Source organism: Nomascus leucogenys, chromosome 17 (genome assembly GCF_006542625.1).
Source record: "Nomascus leucogenys isolate Asia chromosome 17, Asia_NLE_v1, whole genome shotgun sequence".
In the NCBI taxonomy this organism is placed as follows: Eukaryota; Metazoa; Chordata; class Mammalia; order Primates; family Hylobatidae; genus Nomascus; species Nomascus leucogenys.
This window is the reverse complement of record NC_044397.1, coordinates 39,715,635-39,737,530: the sequence shown is the minus strand read 5'-3', so window position 1 is coordinate 39,737,530 and position 21,896 is coordinate 39,715,635. Positions and strand designations below refer to the sequence as shown.

The following is a 21,896-nucleotide window of genomic DNA, read 5'->3' as shown; positions in this document are numbered from 1 at the left end:
TTTGGAGACAAAGTCTCGCTCTGTCGCCCAGGCTGGAGTGCAGTGGTGCAATCATAGCTCACTGCAGCCTTGAGCTCCTGGGCTCAGGCAATCCTCCCTCCTCAGTCTCCTGGGTGGCTGGGACTACAGTTGCTCACCACTACTCCTGAATACTTTTCAAATATTTCGTAGAGACAGGGTCTTGCTATGTTACTCAGGCTGCTCTCGAACTCCTGGCCTCAAGCGATCCTCCCTCCTCCCAAAGCTCTGCGATTACAGGCGTGAGCCACCGTGCCCGGCTTCCAGCGTCTTCCCGACTTAGCCGCTCAGCATCCCTGTCCCAGAATCTGGTCCTCATCCTCAGATCCCTTCACTTCCCCAGAATTTGCTAGAGTTTGTAACTCCCTCCTTCATTTCATTACTTGGGGACCTCCTGCTCTCCCTTCTGTTCCCCAGCCAAAAACCTCCCGGAGAGTTCCAGCCTGGGAGCCTCCACCCTTCCCCCTTGCTCCCATCATCCAGTAAGGACTCAGGCACTGGCCCCTTCTTTCCCTAGGATTTCTCAGTTCACAGCTCTGATGCTGCATGACCCACCCCTTTTTCCTGCAGGATGAAGGAACTCCTCTATCTTTTTATGTTTTTATGTTTGTTTGTTTGTTTATTTATGAGATAGAGTTTCACTCTTGTCACCCAGGCTGGAGTGCAGTGGTGCTATCTCAGCTCACTGCAACCTCCGCCTCCTGGGTTCAAGCGATTCTCCTGCCTCATCCTCCCAAGTAGCTGGGATTACAGGTGTCCGCCACCACGCCCGGCTAATTTTTTGTATTTTTAGTAGAGACAGGGTTTCGCCATGTTGAGCAGGCTGGTCTCAAACTCCTGACCTCTTGATCCGCCCGCCTTGGCCTCCCAAAGTGCTGGGATTACAGGCATGAGCCACCGCGCCCAGCCTATTTTTTTTTTTTTTTTGAGACAGAGTCTCACTCTGTTGCCCGGGCTGGAGTGCAGTAGCACTATCTTGGCTCACTGCAACCTCCACCTCCCGAGTTCAAGCAATTCTCCTGCCTCAGCTTCCCGAGTAGCTGAGATTACAGGCACCCACAACCACGCCTGGCTAAATTTTTTGTATTTTTAGTAGAGACGGAGTTTTACCATGTTGGCCAGCCTGGTTTCGAACTCCTGACCTCAAGTGATCTGCCCGCCTCAGCCTCCCAAAGTGCTGGGATTACAGGTGTGAGCCGCTGCACCCAGCCAGGAAATCCTCTATCTTTGAGAAAGAGATTTGAGTTATAGCCCCCCTCTCCTTCTCTTCTCCCTGCCTCCCCAATCCTGAGCTCTGGCTCTAGGCCTGAGGTTCTATTTTCTCTTTTTTCCTTTTTGTAGAGATGGGGTCTTCTCATGTTGCCCAGGCTGGTCTCGAAGTCCTGGCCTCAAGTGATCCTCCTGGCTTGGCCTTCCAAAGCACTGAGATTATGCTTGGCCAATGTAGGTTCTATTTTCTATCTAGAAGCCTGGGGCCTGGCTTCCTCTAGGACTCATGGGAAAACCTGTGGAGGAGTGGGAGTATGGAGGCCAGTCAACAGCAGATGTTCTTTTGAAGGTCCCTGCCAGCGTCTTGTTGCAACAGTGGTCTCGCACACACCCCCATAAGCCCGCTGTGCCCTCCACCACCCCCAGCTGTCGCTTCTGTGGCCCACACCCTCTTGACCTGAAGCCAAGCACATCCCTTCCCTTCCCCAGGACTGCCAAAGCATTGGAGCTCTGGAGCCAATCCAGCCCCCTGCTGCCCAGTGTGTCTGGGCCTGGCACCTCTCCCAGACTATGGGCACAGGTTAGCTGGCTGCCAGGCAAGCTAGGGACACTGTTCCAGCTTTCCCTTCTTCCCTGGAAAATCTGGCTGAAGATGGTCCGATGTGGCCTGGCAGAGGGAACAGCCACACCCCGTTCCAGTTGTCCCGGCTTCAACTTTGGGTGCCCTGCAGAATGGGCATTGATGGTGCCCCACTTGACAGAGGAAAAGTAAGGACGTAAGTGCTAGAGGAACTTGCCCAGAGATGACAAGTGACAGGGGGAGTCTTCCTGACTCCTGGTCTAGCCTGCAGGGTGAGTCAGTGGGGTGGGTCACGGGTATGCCCCCAGAGCCCAGTGTCTGGCCCCGTGGGGAGAGGGCAGGAAAGGGAGGCTCAGCTCCTGCCCTCTGAGAGCCCTGGTGTCACGCCAAGCATCACTCATTGAGACGCATATTAAATAGTAGCATGAAAAATGAATAAAGAAATAAATGTGGCCAGGCACAGTGGCTCATGCTTGTAATCCAGCACTTTGGGAGGCTGAGGAGGGAGGATTGCTTGAGGCCAGGAGTTTAACACCAGCCTGGACTCCATCTCTAAAAAAAAAAAAAAAAAAAAAAGAAAAGAAAAGAAAAGAAAGAATGTGTGCCTTTAACCTTTAACTTCTTTTTTTTTTTTGGAGGCTGAGTCCCTTTCTGTCACCCAGTGCAGTGGTGCAATCCAGGCTTACTACAACCTCCAACTCCCATGGTCAAGTGATTTTCCTGCCTCAGCTTCTTGAGTAGCTGGGATTACAGGCACCAGCCACCACGCCCAGCTAATTTTTGTATTTGTAGTAGAGATGGGGTGTCACCATGTTGGCCAGGCTGGTCTTGAACTCCTGACCTCAAATGATCTACCTGCCTTGGCCTCCCAAAGTGCTGGGATTACAGGTGTGAGCCACTGTACCCGGCTTTTATTATTATTATTTTGAGATGGGGTCTCACTCTGTTGTCCAGGCTGGAGTCCAGTGGCACAAATCTCAGCTCTCTGCAACCTCTGCCTCCCAGGTTCAAGCAATCCTCCCTCCTCAGCCTCCTGAGTAGCTGGGACTACAGGCATGAGCCACCACTCCTGGCTAATTTCTGTATTTTGGTAGAGATGGGGTTTCGTCATGTTGCCCAGGCTGGTCTCGAACTCCTGGACTCAAGCGATTTACTCGCCTCCTGATGTGCTGGGATTACAGGCATGAGCCACTGCACCCGGCCTTGCCCTTCACTTTAAACTCTGTTTTTCTGCTAAGTCTTTTCCTCATTTAATCATTCATTCATTCATTCATCAAACATTAAATGGGAAGCCATGCTCCGCGGCCACTGTTCTGCACTCAAGATGTTCCCACTGCAGTAGGGGAGACAGACATCGTTTTAGTAGGTGAAGGAACCAGGGTGGCTTCCCAGAGGTGGTGACATTCGAACAGGATGTTGCAGTGGGATTGCAGCAGGGAGTGGATAAAGGAAGGATGCTGGGGCAGGGGTGGGGGTGGGGAGCTCTCTAAAATGGAGCACTCTACCGGGAGCACCTCAGGAGCCTGCTGTGGCACTCGGGTGGGCATGGGTGGACATAGGTGGAGGATAAGTCCAAGGAGGGAGGAGGCCTTGGATGCTAAACTATTGTGCAGACAAGGGAAGCCCATTGAGGGCCAGATTATCATTCCATTTATTTAGAGACCGAGTTTCACTCTTGTCACCCAGGCTGGAGTAAAATGGCACAATCTTGGCTCACTGCAACTTCCGTCTCCCGGGTTCAAGCAATTCTCCTGCCTCAGCCTCCCAGATAGCTGGGATTACAGGCATGTGCCACCATACCCGGCTAATTTTTTGTATTTTTAGTAGAGATGGGGTTTCTCCACCTTGGCCAGGCTGGTCTCGAACTCCTAACCTCAGGTGATCCACCCACCTCGGCCTCCCAAAATTCTGGGATTGCAGGCATGAGCTACCATACCCAGCCTTCATTCCTTTATTTAAAAAGTATTGGCCGGGCACGGTGGCTCATGCCTGTAATCCCAGCACTTTGGGAGGCGGAGGCGGGCGGATCACGAGATCGAGACCATCCTGGCTAACACGGTGAAACCCCGTCTCTACTAAAAATACAAAAAAAAAAAAAAAAAAAAAAAAAGAAAATTAGCCGGGCGTGGTGGCAGGCTGAGGCAGGAGAATGTCGTGAACCCGGGAGGCAGAGCTTGCAGTGAGCGGAGATCACGCCACTGCACTCCAGCCTGGGCGAAAGAGCGAGACTCCATCTCAAAAAAAAAAAAAAAAAGCATTTATTAGGCTGAATGTGGTGGTGGCTCACGCCAGTAATCCCAGTACTTTGGGAGGCTGAGGCAGGAGGATTGCTTGAGGCCAGAAGTTCAAGATCAACCTGGGCAACACAGGGAGACCCTGTCTCTAAAGAAAAATATTTTTCTAAAAATTAGCTGAGCATCGTGGTGCACACCTGTACTCCCAGCTACTTAGGAGGCTGAGGTGGGAGGATTGCTTGAGCCCAGGAGTTTGAGCCTTCAGTGAGCCATGATTGTGCCACTCTACTCCAGCCTGGGCAACAGAGTGAGACCCTGTCCAAAAATATATACGAATAAAAAAGTATTTATTGAGCAACTACTATATGCCCGCTATTCTAGATGTTGGGAATATGGCAGAAAACACGATGGACAAGCCTTTGCCCCCATGGAGTCTGTGGTCTAGTAAAGATGCCAAACACACAAATAAATAACATATATAATGGTGATGATATGCTACAAGGAAAGACGGGGTAGGAACTACTTACTGGGTTTGAGTGAGGAATTCCAGTTTTATTGGTACAGTTCAAGTTTTTTCTTCTTCTACTTTTTTTTTTTTTTTTTTTTGAGATGGAGTTTTGCTCTTGTTGCCCAGGGTGGAGTGAAATGGCACGATCTCGGCTCACTGCAACCTCCGCCTCCAGAGTTCAAGCGATTCTCCTGCCTCTGCCTCCCTAGTAGCTGGGATTACAGGCATGTGCCACCATGCCCAGCTGATTTTGTATTTTTGGTAGAGATGGGGTTTCTCCATGTTGGTCAGGCTGGTCTCGAATTCCCGACCTCAGGTGATCCACCCGCCTCGACCTCCCAAAGTGCTAGAATGAGCCACTGCGCCTGGCCTTTTTCTTCTTTTTTTAAAAGACAGGGTCTTGCTGTGTTGCCCAGCCTGGAGTGCAGTGGCATGATCATGGCTCACTGCAGCCTGGAACTCCTGGGCTCAAGTGATCCTCTTGCCTCAGCCTCCCAAGTAGCTGGGACTACAGGTGCACACTACCACACCTGGCTAATTTTTATTATTTTTTGCAGAGACAGGGTCTTGATATGTTCCCAGGCTGGTCTTGAATGCCTGGGCTCAAGTGATCCATCTGCCTCAGCCCCCTGAGTAGTTGAGACTCCAGGCAAGTGCCGCTGCACCCAGCTTCAATTCTAGATGATTTGGTCAGGGAGGCCCTTGCTGAGAAGGTGGTATTTGAGTAAATCTCTGAAGGAGGTGAGGGAGTGAGCCATGTAGGTATCTGGGGAAGAGCATTCTGGGCAGAGGGAACAGCAAGTGCAACAACCATGAGGAGGGAGCCTGCCTGGCGTGAATGACAAACAGCAAGGAGGCGAGGAGGCCTGGAGTAGAGGAGGTAAGAGAATGCACTCGAAGGAAGTGAGGCCAGGCCAGGCACAGTGGCTCACACCTGTAATCCCAGCACCTGGGGAGGCCCCAGTGGACGGATCACTTGCGGCCAGGAGTTCGAGTTCCAGACCAGCAACATGGCAAAACTCTGTCTCTACTAAAAATACAAAAATTAGCCAGGTGTGGTGGTGTGTGCCTGTAATCCCAGCTACTTGGGAGGCTGAGGTAGGAGAATCGCTTGAACCCGGGAGGCGGAGGTTGCAGTGAGCCGAGATCCTGCCACTGCACTACTCCAGCCTGGTGACAGAGTGAGACTCCATCTCAAAAAAAAAAAAAAAAAAAAAAAGCTGGGGAGATGGCTTACACCTGTAATCCCAGCACTTTGGGAGGCTGAGGTGGGCGGATCACTTGAGGTCAGGAGTTCGAGATCAGCCTGGCCAACATGGTGAAACCCCATCTCTATTAAAAATACAAAAAACTAGCCGGGTGTGATGGCAGGTTCCTGTAATCCCAGCTACTTGGGAAGCTGAGGCAGGAGAATCGCTTGAACTGGGAGGCGGAGGTTGCACTGAGCCAAAATCGTGACACTGCACTACAGCCTAGGAGACACAGCGAGCCTCCGTCTCAAAACAAGCAAGCAAGCAAACAAACAAACAAACAAACAAACAAGCAAGCAAGCAAGCACAAGGCAAAGGCTGGGCATTTGGGAACTCCCAGAGCTCCCGGCCACAGTTTGGTGTTTCCATCCCACAGGCTGGGAGGGTTGGGGTGAGCCCAGGCTCACTGCATCCCTGATGTTGAGCGCTGCTGCCACCTTCTGGGCAGGGCCGGTATTGCCTTGCCTTGCCTTGTACCTGTGTGGGTAGTTGGCACGAAGACAGTCACCACCTGTCCTCCAGAACCTCCGGGACTTGTAGGAGAGGCGCAGTGACAGTGACAGGATAACAATGAGGAGGCCCAGGGGCTGCTGGGGTCTGGAGGAGGAAGCTTTTGTAGGATTCAGGAACAGACTTGTTCCTGGAGCATGGTTGTGGGGGCTGGGGAAAGGGAAGGGTGGCTGACCCAGGCTGCATGGCTGTGTATGTATGTGTGTGTGTCTGTGTATCTGTGTGTGTGTCTGTGTCTGTGTATCTGTGTATGTGTGTGTATCTGTGTGTCTGTGTACCTGTGTGTGTCTGTGTCTGTGTATCTTTGTGTGTGTCTGTGTATCTTGTGTATATCTGTGTGTGTGTGTGTGTCTGTGTATCTGTGTATGTCTGTGTGTGTGTGTATCTGTGTGTGACTGTGTGTGTGTTCTGTTTGTGTATCTGTGTGTGTGTCTGTGTCTGTGTATCTGTGTGTGTGTCTGTGTGTGTTTGTGTGTATGTCTGTGTATCTGTGTGTGTGTCTGTGTGTCTGTGTGTGTGTGTCTGTGTGTGTGTGTAGTTGAGATTCTCTTGTTGTTGCTTTCTTGGGTCTGGCAGGCTTATTCCCTTTTTCTCCTCTTCTGGGAAGCCTGGCCCTGGTCCATTTTTTTTTCTTTTTGTAATTTAATTTTAAAAAATTACAGGGTCCAAAAAAAAAGAAAGAAAAAAAATTACAGGGTCTTGCTATGTTGCCTAGGCTTGTCTTGAACTCCTGGGCTCAAGCCATCCTCCTGCCTCAGCCTCCCAAAGGGCTGGGATTACTGCGTTTGGTGCCCTGGCCTGTGCTTTGTACAAAGCACTGGCCACGGAGTGAGTTGCCTGCCTCCTTTAACCCTTACTGTGACTCTGTTAGGGAGGCCCTCTACTAGCTCCATTTCACAGATGAGGACACTGAGGCTCCTAGAGGTGCATATAAAGTCAAAAGGCTTGGGTGGCAGTGCTTAAATTGCCCAGCCCTGCCAATCCCTGGTGTTTTGATCACCATGCCCAGCCCCGCAGCCCACGTGGTAGCTCTCTCTCCCCATCCCAGTTCACCATTAGCTGGGAACCATCTCCTGGCTCAACCCCAGGCCTGGGCTCAGCCATCCTGGGGGAGCAGGAGAGGAGGAGGATGTGGGCGGCAAGGGAAGGAGTCCTGGTACTTAGCGTGTGACATTTGCATAGTGCTTTGGGTTGAAATTCACTATATGCCTGAATGTAAATTTCTTTCCTCTTTTTCTCAATGAGATTAAAAAAAATTTTGTCCCAAATTCTAATTTAAACTTTTAGAGATACAGATGAATAATAAACTCCCTACTTATAATATTTAGTTAAATATTTAAAATTTAGACTTTAAAAATCCCATATTTTATTTAATTTTCATTTTTTTTTTTTTTTTTTTTTTTGAGATGGAGTCTCGCTCTTGTCACCCAGGCTGGAGTGCAATGGCACAATCTCGGCTCACTGCAACCTCTGCCCCCCGGATTCAAGCGATTCTCCTGCCTCAGCCTCCTGAGTAGTTGGGATTACAGGCATGCACCACCATGCCCGGCTAATTTTGTATTTTTTTAGTAGAGACAGGGTTTCTCCATGTTGGTCAGGCTGGTCTCGAACTCCTGACCTCAGGTGATCTGCCCGCCTCGGCCTCCCAAAGTGCTGGGATTACAGGTGTGAGCCACTGTGCCTGGCGTTATTTTAATTTTTTTGTTTTGAGATGGAGTCTTGCTCTGTCTCCCAGGCTGGAGTGAAGTGGTGCGATCTTGGCTCACTGTAACCTCTGCCTCCCAGGTTCAAGTGACCCTCTCACCTCAGCCTCCAGAGTACCTGGGATTACAGGCGTGCACCGCTGCTTCCGGCTAATTTTTTGTATTTTTAGTAGAGATGGGGTTTCACCATGTTGGTCAGGCAGATATCAAACTCCTGACCTCAACTGATCTGCCCACCTCGGCCTCCCGAAGTGCTGGGATTACAGGTGTGAGCCACCGCGCCTGGCCTAAAATCTTGTATTTTAAAGAATAATTATATTCAGAAATATTGCTTTTCCACTCTTGTGGTTTGTGAAAGTTTATGCAAACTCTTTATTTGCATTTCTGCCTGCCATGATCATTGTCATTGTTAGGTGTCATCCCCTAGTGCCTCTTTCAAGTTCCCTAGTTTTCTCAAACACATCATCTTCACTTTTGCCTGGAAACACAGCACTTTTTAATTTTTCTATTTTTTTTTTTTGTTTTGCTAACTCCTACTTGCGTGATACAGCACTTTTTGAGCCCTTAATTGATGCTGTCACTGAAAATATCACTCCAAGTCATGAGAGTGATTAGGTTGGTTGTTTTTCATCTAAATGGTAGGTGAATATTTGTAATCTCCTTAGGGTAACCAGAGAATTATGTAAAATAGAAATTGGGCTGGGTGCAGTGGCTCACACCTGTAATCCCAGAACTTTGGGAGGCCAAGGCAGGCGAATCACTTGGGGTCAGGAGTTCAAGACCAGCCTGGCCAACGTGGTGAAACCGTGTCTCTACCAAAAATACAAAAAATTAGTCAGGTATGCTGGCGGGAGCCTGTAGTCCCAGTTACTTCGGAGGCTGAGGCGGGAGAATCGCTTGAACCTGGGAGGTGGAGGTTGCAGTGAGCTGAGATGGAACCACTGCACACCAGCCTGGGAAACAGAGTAAGACTCCGTCTCTAACATCACATCACATCACATCACATCACATCACATCGCATCGCATCACATCACATCACATCATCACATCACATCATCACATCACAACACAACACAACATAACATAACATATAAAATAAAATAAAAATAAAATAAAATAAAGGAAAAAAGTAAAATAAAATAGCAATCGCCTGTTCCCTCCTCATTTCCTCTCTCTGCTTAATTCTTCTCCACAGTACTTTTTACCATCTGATACGCTTGTTAATTTGTTTACGGTCTATGTCCCCTCACTGGAATGTGAGCTCCATGAGCTCTAGGAACTTTGTCTGTCTTGATTTACGTCTGCCACTTGGAAACATACTTTGAACACAGTAGGTGCTCAGTAAATATTTGTGGGCTGAATGAATGACTGTAAAGCTCTTAGAAAGATCTGCTAGTCTGACTGGGAGCCATGGTGCACGCCTGTCATCCCAGCACTTTGGGAGGCCAAGGCAGCAGATCACCTGAGCTCAGGAGTTCGTGACCAACCTGGACAACATGGTGAAAAGTTGTCTCTACTAAAAATACAAAAATTAGCTGGGCGTGGTGGTGCCTGCCTGTAATCCCAGCTACTTGGGAGGCTAAGGGATTAGAATCGCTTGAACCCAGGAGGCGGAGGTTGCAGTGAGCCGAGATTGTGCCACTGCACTCCTGCCTGGGCAATAGAGTGAGACCCTGTGTCAAAAAAAAAAAAAAAAAAAAAGGAAAGGGACCTGGGCATGGTAGCTTTCACCTGTAATCCCAGCACTTTGGGAGGCAAAGGCAGGAGGATCGCTTGAACCCAGGAGTTTGAGACCAGCCTGGGCAATATAGCAAGACCCTGTCTCTACAAAAAAAAAAAAAAAATTAGATCAGGCTTGGTGGCTCATGCCTGTAATCTTAAAACACTTTTGAAGGCCGAGGTGGGCAGATCACCTGAGGTTGGGAGTTCAAGACCAGCCTGGCCAACATGGCAAAATGCCATCTCTACTAAAAATACAAAAAGTAGCCAGGACTGGTGGTGCGTGCCTATAATCCCAGCTACTCGGGAGGCTGAGGCACGAGAATCGCTTGAACCTGGAGGCAGAGGTTGCAGTGAGCTGAGCTCTTGCCACTGATCTGGCCTGGGTGACAGAGTAAGATTCTGTCTCAAAAAAAAAAAAAAAAAAATTGGTATGGTGGTGAGTGCCTGTAGTCCCAGCTACTCAGGAGGCTGAGGTGGGAGGATGGCTTGAGTCCAGGAGATTGAGGCTACAGTGAGCCATGATTACACCACCACACTCCAGCCTGGGAAACAGAGTGAGACCCTGTCTTAAAAAAAAATATATATATAGGCCGGGCACGGTGGCTCACACCTGTAATCCCAGCACTTTGGGAGGCCAAGGTGGGAGGATCACGAGGTCAGGAGGTCGAGACCATCCTGGCTAACAAGGTGAAACCTCGTCTCTACTAAAAATACAAAAATTAGCCAGGCGTGGTGGCGGGCGCCTGTAGTCCCAGCTACTTGGGAGGCTGAGGCAGGAGAATGGTGTGAACCCGGGAGGCGGAGCTTGCAGTGAGCCGTGATTGCACCACTGCGCTCCAGCCTGGGCAACGGAGTGAGACTCCATCTCAAAAAAAAAAAAAAAATATATATATATATATATATATATATATATATATATATAGGGTATGAGGTCAGGAGTTCGAGACCAGCCTGACCAACATGGTGAAACCCCATCTCTACTAAAAATACAAAAATTAGCCGGGTGTGGTGGCGCATGCCTGTAATCCCAGCTACTGAGGAGGCTGAGGCAGGAGAATCACTTGAACCCAGGAAACGAAGGTGGCAGTGAGCTGAGATTGCACCATTGTACTCCAGCCTGGGCAAAAGAGCAAGACTCCATCTCAAAAAAAAAAAAAAAAAAAAAAAAAAAAGAGAAGAAAAAAAAAGGGAAGGATGAAACTTGTGCTTTCAGACTGGAATTTAAGGTGTAAATATAAACTCTTTTTCCCCAGTTTATGTAGACAGATAAAATAAACAGATGTAAATATGTATGTTTATGTGTGTGTATAAATGTGTGTCTACTGAGTGGACCCCGGTGTAGAATGACCCTAATTGCATTGAATGTGCCTGCCACGGAGATCCTGGTTTCTAAATACTATTCCTCCTTACAAAGAAACCAAGTATTCTTGAAGAAATGGAGAATTCAGGGCCGGGACAGGGAGAAACAAGATGAGCCTGAAATATCTTGTTGAGCCAGGAAGAAACGAAGTGATTAAAGAATGACGGGGTCTGGGAAGCGAGGAGCGCCTCTGCCAGGCCGCCCCTTCTGGGATGTGAGGAGCGCCTCTGCCCGGCCGCCCCTTCTGGGAAGTGAGGAGCGCCTCTGCCTGGCCACCCCGTCTGGGAAGAAGTGAGGAGCGCCTCTGCCCGGCCGCCCCAGGGAAGTGAGGAGCGCCTCTGCCCGGCCGCCCCGTCTGGGATGTGAGGAGCGCCTCTGCCCGGCCGCCCTTCTGGGAAGTGAGGAGCGCCTCTGCCTGGCCACCCCGTCTGGGAAGAAGTGAGGAGCGCCTCTGCCCGGCCGCCCCAGGGAAGTGAGGAGCGCCTCTGCCCGGCCGCCCCGTCTGGGATGTGAGGAGCACCTCTGCTCGGCCGCCTCGTCAGGGAGGTCTACCACAGAGGCCAGAAGCAATGTGGGGGCTGGACATGGTGGCTCACGCCTGTAGTCCCAGTACTCTGGAAGGCCGAGGCGGGTTGATCACTTGAGGCTAGGAGCTCGAGACCAGCTAGGCCAACATGGCGAAACATATGAAAAATACAACTGACAAACCAACCAACCAACCAACCAAGCGACAACAAAACAGGTCTACCCTGGAGTCATACTCTAATTTTTTCTATTTTCCTCCGTTTCTGATCCTTTATCCCACTTTCTTTTTCTCCCTCTTCCTTCTCCTTCTTTTTTGTCAAATAGAGGATTGAGTTATTATCATTGATCCACACAAAGTCCCTCTCTCATTTTCTTTAATTCCCACCCCCCATTTCTATTCCTCGCCTTCCCATGTGCAACTTTCCTAATATGTTTGATATGCATCTTTTTGTTTGTATGTACTTTTAGAAAATGTTTATTGTTTTCTGTGCAAAAAAAAATTAAAAAAAATGAAAAAAAAAAAAAAAAATGACGGGGCTTGCCAAAATGACAAGAGGTCAGCAAGGGGCATCCAGTGATCAAATCTGGGACAATTTGAGTATCAAAATAAATGACAGGAAAAAGCCGGTCATGGTGGCTCATGACTGTAGTCCCAACTACTTGGGATGCTGAGGAGGGAGGATCGCTTGAGCCTGGGAGGTCGAGGCTGCTGTGAGCTACGATTGTGCCACTTCACTCCAGCCTGGGTGACAGAGTGAGACCCTGTCTCAAAAAAAGAAAAAAAAAAAGCATGGTTTGGTCTTGCTTTGTTTTTGTTTGTTTTTTGAGCTAGAGTCTCTCTCTGTCGCCCAGGCTGGAGTGCAGTGGTGCAATCTCAGCTCACTGCAACCTCTGCCTCCTGTGTTCAAGTGATTCTCCTGCCTCGGCCTCCTGTGTAGCTGGGATTACAGGCACCCACCACTATGCCCGACTAATTTTTTGTATTTATCTTTTTTTTTTTGAGACAGTCTCACTCTATTGCCCAGGCTGGAGTGCAGTGGTGGCGCAATCTCTGCTCACTGCAACCTCCGCCTCCTGGGTTCAAGCGATTTTCTTGCCTCAGGCACCCGAGTAGCTGGGATTAAAGGCACGTGCCACCATGCCCGGCTACTTTTTTAAATCTGTAGTAGAGATGGGGTTTTACTGTGTTGGCCAGGCTGGTCTCGGACTCTTGGCCTGAAGTGATCCACCCGTCTCAGCCTCCCAAAGTGCTGGGATTACAGGTGTGAGCCACCACGCCAGGCCAATTTTTTGTATTTTTAGTAGATGGGGTTTCACTATGTTGGCCAGGCTGGTCTCGAACTCCTGACCTCATGATCTGCCTGCCTTGGCCTCCCAGTTTTGGGATTACAGGCGTGAACCACTGCGCCTGGCCAAAAAAAGCATCTTAATGAAGTGATGCACATTGGTACTACCATTCATGGCTCCGACGGATATTTAGCTACAGTGAGAACAAAGCATCATTTTTGTGGTATTTCTGTCCAAAATGTGTCATGGTGGTCTCATCATCAGGAAGGAGTGGACAAATCGAAATGGAAGGACAGTCTACAAAATAACTTCCCTGTAATCTCCGAAAGTATCAAGGTCATGAAACTCAAAGGCTGCAAATTGTTCTAGATTGAGGGAGAATAGAGGCGTCACAACTAGGTACAGGGTTTCGCAACTTATCAGTTTTTTTTTTTTTTTTTTTTTTGAGATGGAGTCTCACTCTGTCACCCAGGCTGGAGTGCAGTGGTGCAATCTCGGCTCACTGCAATCTCCACCTCCTGGGTCCTGGGTTCAAGTGATTCTCCTGCCTCAGCCTACCGAGTAGCTGGGATTACAGACCCGCACCATCACGCCCAGCTAATTTTTGTATTTTTTGTAGAGACGGGGTTTCACCATGTTGGTCATGGCTGGTCTTGAACTCCCGACCTTGTGATCTGCCCACTGCGGCCTCCCAAAGTGCTGGGATTACAGGTGTGAGCCACAGCGCCCAGCCAGTTTTTTTTTTTTTCACCTTAAAGGTTAAAATTTTTTGGACATTGGAGAGCAGTTTTAAATTTGTTTTTGTTGTTGTTCTTGCTCTGTCACCCAGGCTGGAGTGCAGTGGCATGATCTCAGCTCACTGCAACCTCCACCTCCCGGGTTCAAGTGATTCTTCTGCCTCAGCTTCCTCAGTAGCTGCGATTGCAGGCACCCACCACCATGCCTGGCTAATTTTTTTTGTATTTTTAGTAGAGACAGGTTTCACTATGTTGGCCAGGCTGGTCTGAGACTCCTGACCTCATGATTACCCACCTCAGCCTCCCCAAAAGCGCTGGGATTACAAGTGTGAGTCACTATTTATGTATTTTAGAGATAGGGTCTTGCTATGTTGCCCAGGCTGAAGCGCAGTGGCTATTCACAGGCGAGATCCCACTACTGCTCAGCAAAGGAGTTTTGAGCCCTCTGTTTCTGAGCTGGGCTGGTGCACCTCTCTTTAGGCAACTTGGTAGTCCCCTGCTCCTGGGAGGTCACCAAATTGGTGGTGAACTTAGTGCAAGTACAGCTACCTGCACTACAGGCATACTGCACTACAACCCGGAACTCCTGGGCTCCAGCGACCCTCCTGCCTCAGCCTCCCAAGTAGCTGGGACTACAGACAACACACCCGGTGACATTTACTGTTTGGAGCTGGGTTGAAGACCTAATTCCTAATATGTAATTTTGCTGACAAGGCCTCTGCTGAAATGGAGATTTCTTTTTACACATTTATTAATATGTTGCTGGTATACTCCAGGTACTTGTGGAGGTGGTGGTCACCTCAAGGGAGGTGGGGGGGTACTGAGACCCCTGGGGGCACAGCAGACCTACTCATGCTCTTGGATCAGAACGCTGGGAATATTAGAGGTAGTACCGAAGATGTTAGCAGGGCGGGGGTGCGTTGGGAGGCTGACACTGGAAGTCAGGAGTTCAAGACCAGCCTGGGCCCCACAGAGAGATCCCATGTCTACAAACATTTTAAAAACATTTGCTGGGCATGGTGGTGAATGACTTTAGTACCAGCTAACTCGGAAGACTGAGGAGGGAGGATCCACTGAGCCCAGGAGTTTTGAGGCTGCAGTGAGCTATGACTGTGCCACTGCACTCCAGCCTGGGCGACACACTGAGTCTAAGAACAAAAAATGTGGGCTGGGCATGTGGGTCACACTTGTAATCCCAGCAATTTGGGAGTTCGAGGCAGGCAGATCACTTGAGGTCAGGAGTTTGAGACCAGCCTGGCCAACATGGCGAAACCCCATCTCTACTAAAAAAAATACCAAAATTACCCTGGTGTGGTGGCAGGCACCTGTAATCCCAGCTATTTGGGAGGCTGAGGCAGAAGAATCGTTTGAACTAGGAGGTGGAGGTTGCAAGGAGCTGAGATCTCACCACTGCACTCCAGCCTGGGTGACAGAGCAAGAGTCCAACTCAAAAAAAAAAAAAAAAATGTGGCTGGGTGCGGTGGCTCATGCCTGTAATCCCAGCACTTTGGGAGGCCAAGGCAGGCGGATCACGAGGTCAGGATATCGAGACCATCCTGGCTAACACGGTGAAACCCCGTCTCTACTAAAAATGCAAAAAATTAGCCGGCGTGGTGGCGGGTGCCTGTAGTCCCAGCTACTCGGGAGGCTGAGGCAGGAGAATGGCGTGAACCCAGGAGGCAGAGCTTGCAGTGAGCTGTAATCGTGCCACTGCACTCTAGCCTGGACGACAGAGACTCCATTTAAAAAAAAAAAAAAAAATTTGAGTTGGGTGCTGTGGCTCACGCCACCGGCTCATGTCACTGGCTACTCGGGAGGCTGAGGCAGGGGAATCGCTTGAACCTGGGAAGCAGAGGTTGCAGTGAGCCAAGACTGCGCCACTGCAGCCACTGCACTCCAGCCTGGCAAGAGAGTGAAACTCCATCTCAAAAAAATCATAAATAAAAAAAATAAAAAATGGCCAGGCACGGTGGCTCACGCTTGTAATCCCAGCACTTTGGGAGGCCAAGGCAGGCGGATCACAAGGTCAGGAGATTGAGACCATCCTGGCTAACATGGTGAAACCCCGTCTCTACTAAAAGTACAAAAAATTAGCCTGGCGTGGTGGCGGGCGCCTGTAGTCCCAGCTACTCAGGAGGCTGAGGCAGGAAAATGGTGTGAAACCTGGGAGGTGGAGCTTGCAGTGAGCTGAGATTGCACCACTGCACTCCAGCCTGGGCGACAGAGCGAGACTCTGTCTCAAAAAAAAATAATAATAATAAAGTGTGAGGAGGAATTTGCCAGGGATACACTTTTTTCCTTATGTTTTTCTGCGGAGGTAAGGTTATATTTATATGTGTGGATGATGCCATTCAAGGTACCAAGCTAACCCTTCAGGATGGGGGCTGGGGTACCTTATGTCTCTCAGCATTGGAGACATAATGCCTTCTTCCCTCCTCTCCTTACCTCTCCCTCTCTTTTTGAGACAAGGTCTTGCTCTGCTACTTAGGCTGGAGTGCAGTGGTGTGATCCTATGGTTCACTGCAGCCTTGAAGTGGGCTCAATAGATCCTCCTGCCTCAGCCTCCCTGAGTGCTGGGATGACAGGCATGAGCCACCGTGCCCAGCTCCGCCCTTCCTTTCACAAGACATGGGTAGAGCACCCTCTTGTGGTGAAGGCAGGAAGGGGGCTGAGTGTGCTCTGGGCCTGGCCGGAGGTTTCTAGGGTGCAGCAGGGCTTCCTCCTTGGCCTGACGGAGGTGGGGCCTGCCAGGGAGTGCCTTGCTGGGAAGGGAGGGCAAAGGGCCATGTCTTTTGCTTGCCCCACCCAGCTGCCAAGAGTCCCAGTCACCTGGCCACCCTGAGTCCCAGCCCTTGACGGTAAGTGTTCTTCTGAACACAGCTGCCTCGTCCTTCCCTGATGACTGGGTGAGAATTCTCTGCTCTCTGGGGGTCCAAATACCCTGCCCACGCTGCTTGCATTGAGGCCAGGCAGTGACCACACCAGCCACCTCCTCTTCCTTTCCATAGGTCCACGAGACTGGGGCAGCAGCAGGGGCAGGTACAGAGCACCTCAGCCGCCTCCCTACCTGACAGCAACATCAAAGCCGAGGCCAAGGCAGGAGGGCCCAGAGTGAGACACCTCTTCCAGACAAGCCTTGGTCGCCGCCTCCTCCTCTGTCACCCTGTGACATAGCCCAGAGTACCAGGCGGCTGGAGCACTGGGGGACACCCGGACAGAACCCTCCCTGGACCAAGTCCTCCAGGAGCGGGATGAAGCCATTGCCAAGTAAGGGGAAGCTGCTTTTGGGGGCAGGGAGGGGAGTTGGGGGCATCCCTGCAGGGCCTGTCCTGCTAATGGAGGAGCGGGGGGCTAGTCAGGCATTCTGGAAGGAAAGCCACACAACCAGCCGCCCTGTCACTGAGGTGGGGGCTGTGGCCACACTCATCCACCCCCTGGACCTCATAACCAGACCCACAGGGTCCAAGCCTCAGCTACTCTCTCTGCCACCCACAGGAAGCAGGCAGTGGAGGCGGAGCTGCAGAAGTGCAAAGCCAGGCTACACGCCGTGGAGGCCCAGCTGCTGGAGGTCCTGGAGGAGAAACTGAGGCTGAGGCGAGAGCTGGAGGCCTGGGAGGTAGGGGGAATGCCGTCAGGGCCTGGGAGGTGTGGGGAAAGAGGGCACAGGCTCAGCTTTGAACTTGCTCTCCTGTCCACAGGAGGACGTGCAGCAGCTGGTGTGGCAGCAGGTCCAGAATCAGCTGCAGAGAGAGGCCGAGGGTATTCCGGGAGCCCACGTGGACCCTGGAGCTGCCAGGACCCCCCGGTCCAGATTCTCCCTGGGTCGGGGACGTTGGTGGTGACACAGACCTCAGCCCAGGACTTTGGGAGTAGTGCCTTTATTCATTAAAGCCTGAGGTCTGACCACCCCTGTAAAACTTTGTGCCCACTCAGTGCCCATCTGAGTCCTTCTGTGCCCAAATGTGGAGCAGGCTGCAGGGACTTGAAGGCTGGGGTTTTGTGCCTCCTCTGTTTTTTTTTTGTTTTTTTTGGAGACAGAGTCTCGCTCTGTTGCCTAGGCTGGAGTGTAGTGGTGTGATCTCGGCTCATTGCAACCTCTGCCACCGGGTTCAGGTGATTCCCCTGCCTCAGCCTCCTGAGAAGCTGGGATTACAGGTGTGCACCACCACGCCAGGCTTATTTTTGTATTTTTAGTAGAGATGGGGTTTCACCATGTTGGCCAGGCTGGTCTCAAACTCCTGGTCTCAAGTGATCCTCCCGCCTCAGCCTCCCAAAGTGCTGGAATTACAGGCATGAGCTACCACACCCGGCCACCTTCTTGCCAGCAACTCTTAGACCAGGAAGCCTCGGATGGCAGCTATGAAGTCCTGTGGGCGGTCAGCGTGGATCCAGTGGCCAGTGTTCGGCACCGTCTGCATCTGGGCCCGAGGGAAGAGCCGCATAATCTCAGGGTGGTGGCTGGGACTGTGCATCGCAGTGACGGCCATCGAAAAGGGGTGAAAGTAGGATGAGGAGGAGTGAAAGAGACACGCGGAAGCAGAATGGGGAGAAATGGAGAGATCTGTTTGAGCCCATATGCCCAGTGGTATTTCTGGCCTCTCAGCCTCCCCCCTTCCACACCCAAGGCCTCCCCTGGTAGGGTCCCCAGGCCGGGGCCTGGGCGAGTAAAGCATGCCCCTCCTACTACCCAGGCTGGCTTACTGCACGAACTGGGAGTTTCCACCAAGGAGAAAGAGTGTTGGCCCGAGGTAGGACTCCTGCCTCTGTGGGAAAGCCAAGATCTTGTCTAGGTGCTGGGTCAGGGCATCTAAGTTCACCTTCCACACGATGCGCCCGTCTACCTCTACGAGGTTGGTGAGCAGGAACTGCCGCACGACCATGTCCTATGGGGGTGCAGCAGTAGGGGGGGTTTCCTTGTGCGGTCTGGGGGTGCCACTCTTCCCTTGACAGGTTCCGGTCTACAATACTATCTGGGGGGGCCTTGGGTGTATCACCTGGACAACAGAACTGAGCTGTTCATCCGCCAGTTTTCGGGCATGGGAGCGGGGCAGCTCATCTGGGATGTTGATGGCCCTCATGGCTGCCACGTAGGTTGCAAAGTGGGAGACACCTGTGCTTTCCACTGGGCTGATATCTACAGCAATGAGACGTTCCACCAGCTCTGGCTGTGGGAGAGAACCGAACTGGGACCAGTCTTAGGCAGACATAGGGAGTCTCAGGCACAGCTCCTGGAGCCTGAACTTGGTCATCCAAGGATCGTTTGAGTCCCAGGTTGCCTGCGGGGCACTCAGGGTATATACTGAATGGGAGGAGGCCCCAGACATGGGCGGCTCACCCTCTGTAGTGCCAGCAGCATGGCTGTCTTCCCTCCCATGCTGTGGCCAACGACGGCGCAGGGCACCAGGCCCAGCTGAGGCAGAAGTTCCTGCAGGTCCTGGCTCATGATCTCGTAGCTCATGTCTGGGCTGTGGGGGCTGTCACCGTGGTTACGAGCATCCACCGTCAGCACCTGGGGAGTGGGGTGAGACGGGGCTGCACTGATATCCCCGTTCTGGGGGTAGACAGCCAAAGGCCTTGTAGGGACAGCAGGTCAAGGGTGTAGAGAGCCTGGGGATACACCCTGCAGAGAAGGGCCCAGTTTCCAGACCTAGGAGGCCCAGATGAAGAACCTGGGGCCACTCTGCCAGAGAAGAGCAGGCCCCAGGGTTGTGACCACGTCTCTGAAGGGCTGGCCTGGTTGGGTGGCAATTTTGGAGAATGCCAGGAACGAGACTCCAAGAATTTCCAACCGTAGGAGCACAGAAGAATGGGCTGCCATGAGGTGGTGAGCTCCCGGTCATCCCTAGTGAAAAAGCAGGCCCCTTCATGGAAAGGGTGCAGGCGCCTAGGCATCGGCCAGCACCGATGGAGATCTACAACATGAATTAATGAAGATGGCAACGTGAGGGAATAAATGGAGTTGCCGTTCAGGGTCCATATTCAGAGTGAGGGATCTGGAAGTGAGCGTGAGAAGCGGGACCCCCTGCCCTGCCTCCTCCCAGGCCCCGCCCACTCCCGCCCAGCCCCAAAGGAGCCCCGCCCACTCGGAAGCTCACCCTACGGCCTGTCTGCTGGGCCAAGATCTTGGCGATGGAGCTGAAGTTAGTTTTGCTGCCGAAGAGCCCGTGCAAAAAGACGACGGCCGGGAGGGCTGCCTCCCCGTCCAGAAGCCTGTAGGAAAGCGGAAGCGGCCTGGCAGGGGAAGGATCGGGGTCAGGGTCTGAGCCGGCGGAGACGGGGAAAGGGGTAGGGGGAAAGGGCTTTGGGGGAGAGGCCTGGGGGGTAACGGGCCCAAGGGGAGGAGATGGGGCCGTCGGGGCCCGGCAGGGAAAGGAGGACAGAGGATGGCCTCCCGCCCGGTGCCCTTGACTGACCTCGGCTCGGCGCCCCCTCGGCCGCCGCTGCTGCTGCTGGGTGCGACAGGCACCCTCGCGAAGCTAGGGCCGTGGGGGCCAAGCCCCTCATGCGGGAGTCTCCAGGCTCGGGTCCAGCGGAGCATGCTTGCAAGCTGTTGTCCCGCTCGCATCTCACAAGGTACGTCCTGCCCGCGCTCCTTCTCCCGCCCTCGCTAGGAGCCCCGCCCATTTCCGTCTTCAGCCCCGCCCAGTTCCGACATGAGCCCCGCCCTCTCCCCGCCCCCATCGCGGGATTCTCCGCCCTCGGTCCCGTTTCCTTACGTATCCCCGAGAACAGTCCGGCCCCGCCTCCATCCCCGCCCCTTACGCCATTACGTAATCCCCGCAGGCCTTGCGCCAGTCGCGGTGAGCGCTGCACCTGGCCTCGCCCTAGGCTGGGCAACCCGAGGTGCTTGCCCCTCCCCTCGCGAAGCGCCGCTGTGCGTAGAATCTGGGAATTCGGTGTTCGCCGCTCTGTGCGTGCTCGGTTCTGGGTTGCAGCTTAGGGCTCGGTTCCCGCCCCGCACCTGCCATCGCTCACTGACCTGGGTGGCTGCCATCGTTTCTGTGCCGCCAGCGGGAGCGAGCGGCGCCAGGGTGGCTCTGGGCGGCGGAGCGCCAGTGTGGTGGCGCCGTGCTCCACTGCCGGGGGCCCGGGCAGGTTGGGCGGAGCACGGGCACCCACCCATCCTGGAGTCTTCGATCTAGAAGGAGCTCGGGGGCACTCTAGAACTCTTCCCCAAGCCCCTTCGTCCCTTTTACATTTGGGGAAGCCTCCCCGAGTCTGATCCCACCTGCTTTTCCGCCCATACTCCCCATTCTCATACTCCCCTTTCAGGCACCCTGCCTTTCAAGGTCTTCTCCACACCCCACCTCCTCCTGCTGGGGTGCTGTCTGTCTTCCAGATGGCCAGTTGCCCGAGTCCTATACTTTTTTTTTGGTGGGGGGTTCTTACCCTCGCCCAGGCCGGAGTGCAGTGATGCGACCGCAGCTCACTACAGCCTCGACCTCCTGGGCTCAAGCGAGCCTCTCGCCTTTGCCTCCCGAGAATCTGGGACTACAGGCGCAGACTAATTTTAACTTTTTTTTTTTTTTTTTTTTTTTTTACAGAATCATGGTTACAATTTTTTTTTTAGGCCGGACACGGTGGCTCACGCCTGTAATCCCGGCACTTTGGGAGGCTGAGGCGGGCAGATCACCTGAGGCCAGGAGTTCGAGACCACCCTGGCCAACATGGTGAAACCCCGTCTTTACTAAAAATTCAAAAATTAGCTGGGCGTGGTGGCGGGTGCCTGTAATCCCAGCTACTCGGGAGGCTAAGGCAGGAGAATCGCTTGAACTCAGGAGGCGGAGGTTGCAGTGGGCGGAAATCATGCCACTGCACACCAGCCTCCTGGATGGAGACAGACTCTGTTTCAAAAAAACAAAAAATTGCCATGGGTGGTGGCACAGCCCTGTAATCCCAGCTACTGGGGAGGCTGAGGCAGGAGAATCGTGTGAACTTGGGAGATGGAGGTTGCAGTGAGCCGAGATCTTGCCACTGCATTCCAGCCTCAGTAACAGAGCAAGACTCCATCTCAAAAAAAAAAAAAATTTTTTTTTTAAATTGAAGCAGGTGCTTGCTATGTTGCCCAGGCTGGTCTCGAACTCCTGGGCTCAAAGTGCTGAGATTACAGGCATGAGCCACCACACCTGGCCCAACAAAATTTTTTTTAAAGAAGGGGTCTTGCTACCTTGCTCAAGCTGGTTTCCAGCTCCTGGCGTCAAGCGACCCTCCCGTCTCAGGTATATGGCTTTTATTTTATTTTTTCTGAGACAG

General features: G+C 52.1%; 1 protein-coding gene and 1 long non-coding RNA gene across 5 annotated transcripts; one reads left to right on the top strand and one right to left on the bottom strand.

Annotated features, from left to right (window-relative positions):
- Nucleotides 1–16,479: 16,479 nt before the first annotated feature.
- On the top strand, nt 16,480–17,436 carry LOC105737708. The gene is made up of 4 exons (XR_001113386.2): nt 16,480–16,501; nt 16,652–16,910; nt 17,139–17,259; nt 17,342–17,436. It is a non-coding gene; the product is annotated as an uncharacterized LOC105737708 (long non-coding RNA).
- A 69-nt stretch (nt 17,437–17,505) lies between these two features.
- On the bottom strand, nt 17,506–20,434 carry ABHD11 (abhydrolase domain containing 11). 4 transcript variants are annotated; one of them, XM_030796847.1, is made up of 6 exons: nt 20,057–20,433; nt 19,739–19,874; nt 18,979–19,152; nt 18,638–18,808; nt 18,345–18,526; nt 17,506–18,107 (listed from the first exon to the last, which is right to left on the bottom strand). In XM_030796847.1, the coding sequence occupies exons 1-6, from the start codon at nt 20,206–20,208 to the stop codon at nt 17,975–17,977; spliced, it is 948 nt and encodes a 315-aa protein (XP_030652707.1). In that variant the 5' UTR covers nt 20,209–20,433; the 3' UTR covers nt 17,506–17,974. The 4 variants fall into 4 exon arrangements, with proteins under 4 accessions (XP_030652707.1, XP_030652708.1, XP_030652710.1 ...); XM_030796849.1 differs by having other exon boundaries at nt 17,814–18,107; nt 18,979–19,485; nt 20,057–20,430; XM_030796848.1 differs by lacking the exon at nt 18,638–18,808 and having other exon boundaries at nt 20,057–20,434.
- Nucleotides 20,435–21,896: the final 1,462 nt, after the last annotated feature.